This window comes from Bolinopsis microptera, unplaced genomic scaffold (assembly GCF_026151205.1).
Source record: "Bolinopsis microptera isolate Bmic1 unplaced genomic scaffold, MBARI_Bmic_1.0 sca235, whole genome shotgun sequence".
Classification (NCBI taxonomy): domain Eukaryota; kingdom Metazoa; phylum Ctenophora; class Tentaculata; order Lobata; family Bolinopsidae; genus Bolinopsis; species Bolinopsis microptera.
In genome coordinates this window covers 7,161-9,207 of record NW_026972007.1, presented here as the reverse complement: position 1 = coordinate 9,207, position 2,047 = coordinate 7,161, and the positions used below count along the sequence as shown (strand labels likewise).

The following is a 2,047-nucleotide window of genomic DNA, read 5'->3' as shown; positions in this document are numbered from 1 at the left end:
GAAACTGCAAATTCTAGCCCTATCCAGCAACCTCAGACTTACTCTTACTCTGTTCAGCTGCAGCTCATTGGCCGGTGTACCAAAAACCAGTCGCCAAACAAACAAACAAACAGCTATCACCAGCACCTGCAAATTCTAGCACTATCCAGCAACCTCGGGCTACATCGATCCTTATTCAGTTAAATGAGCACTCTCAAATTCTATCTGTTTTACCTAATTTAGGCTACCTCCAGGTTCTAGCTAGAACTTTAGGGTGCTTGTGCTATCTGGATATAGCATAATGTAGTCTGAGTTTGCCGGATAGGGCTATAATTTGCAGGTGCTAGTGGTAGCTTAACAAGTAACAACAATTAGTGGGTGTTGGTGGAAGCTAGATAGAGCAGGAAGTAGCATTCAGAGGTTGCTAGAAATAGCATGTTTCCTCTTCCTCAATGATCTGGAAATTTTTGAATGCAGCTGAGGCAGCCGGAAAGAGCCAGAATAAATTGTTGCTGGTGGTGTTATAAAAGGCAAGAGATAGCTTAAGTTAAGTTATCACTGAAAGCCCGTATTATAAACTGCTACAGTCCAACTAATGTCAAATCTACACAGAACCCACGCATTGCTGATGAGTTTTACTGTGAGCTCCAGGAAGCTATCAGAATTCCTGCCAGACATGAGCTTTTCATCTTGGGTGATTTTAATGCTAGGCTAGGGAAACGGACTAAATCAGATTTTGAAAGTGGTCTTCAAACTAACATGGGAAGACATGGTATTGGTCGGCGTAACGAAAATGGCGAAAGGTTGCTAGCTTTCATGATCACTAATGGACTCTATGCAACCAACACTGCATTTTCACATGCGAGTAGACACACCAACACTTTTACAGGATGGATTAAAGACCGTAGATCCAAAAAGTCTGTACCCTGGTTTTCTCAAATTGATTATGTTTTATGTAGATCTAGAAGTACCCCTCTGCTTGTTGACGCTAGGTCTTACGCTGGTGCAAAACTTCAATCTGATCACAAAATTGTAAAAGCAACTTTTGACCTCAGTAAACGTTACAAACTTTACAGTACTGCCAAACACAAAGTCAAGCAGTATAACACCAACTCATTGGTTTGTAGCAAAGATGCTCAAAGTTCTTTTCAACAAAATGCTGCTCAGAAGATTGAAACTGATACATCTGCCCAGTCAGTCACTGAAAGTTTTAACAACCTTTTCGAGGCGGTTAAAATTGCTGCATCTGAAACAGTGGGTATGAAAAGAAACACAGCCAAACGTCACAGAACATCAGACCCACAAGTCGTCTCTATGTCAGAAAAGAGACACCAATTACTACAACATTTAAACGACAACAAAATGCGTGACAGAACTATCCTGCGTAAGGAAATCAACAGACTCAAGAATGACATTGCAAAGCGCCTTATTACACTTGAAACCGCTCATGCCGACCTTCTAGCTGAGACGATCAACTCCACTGATGATACCAGAAGAATGTTCGAAGCAACCAGAGCAATTTCAAGCACAAAGGACACTCCTCCTATTTCAGTATTCCTACCAGAAACAGAAGAACTTGCTCTCAATGACGAAGATAAGGCAGACATAGTCAAGAACTGGTTCATGGAACATTACACAGGCCCAGAACCCCCACTAGAACCTTTTGTTGGAGCTGCTAAGCCATTAGATACGCCTATAACTGCACTTGAAGTTGAGACAGCAGCCAAGAAACTAAAGAACGGTAAAGCCGTTGGTCCTGACAACCTCCCTAACGAATTCCTTAAGTATGCACCTCCTTCTTTTTACATGAAGTTTGCATCACTTATCAATGAGTCCTTTGAAAAACAAGAGCACGTTCAATCGTTCACTGAGGGATATCTTACCCCCCTACAGAAGCCTGGAAAACCAAAAGGACCAGTTAAGAGTCTGCGTCCCTTATGCCTTCTCAATGGAACTAGGAAAATCCTTTCCATGATAACACTCCAGCGTATTCAACAACAGATAGCAGACTGCACTGGGCCATGGCAGAATGCCTATAAATCAGGACACAGCTGCTCTAATATTGTCT

General features: G+C 42.1%; 1 protein-coding gene across 1 annotated transcript; it reads left to right on the top strand.

The window, feature by feature from the left end:
* Positions 1–591: 591 nt before the first annotated feature.
* Positions 592–1,763, top strand: LOC134825869 (uncharacterized; the record flags this gene model as incomplete). The annotated part of the gene is made up of 2 exons (XM_063838056.1): positions 592–782; positions 939–1,763. Coding segments are annotated over 2 exons (1,016 nt in total), but the record flags the coding sequence as incomplete, so codon positions are not given.
* Positions 1,764–2,047: the final 284 nt, after the last annotated feature.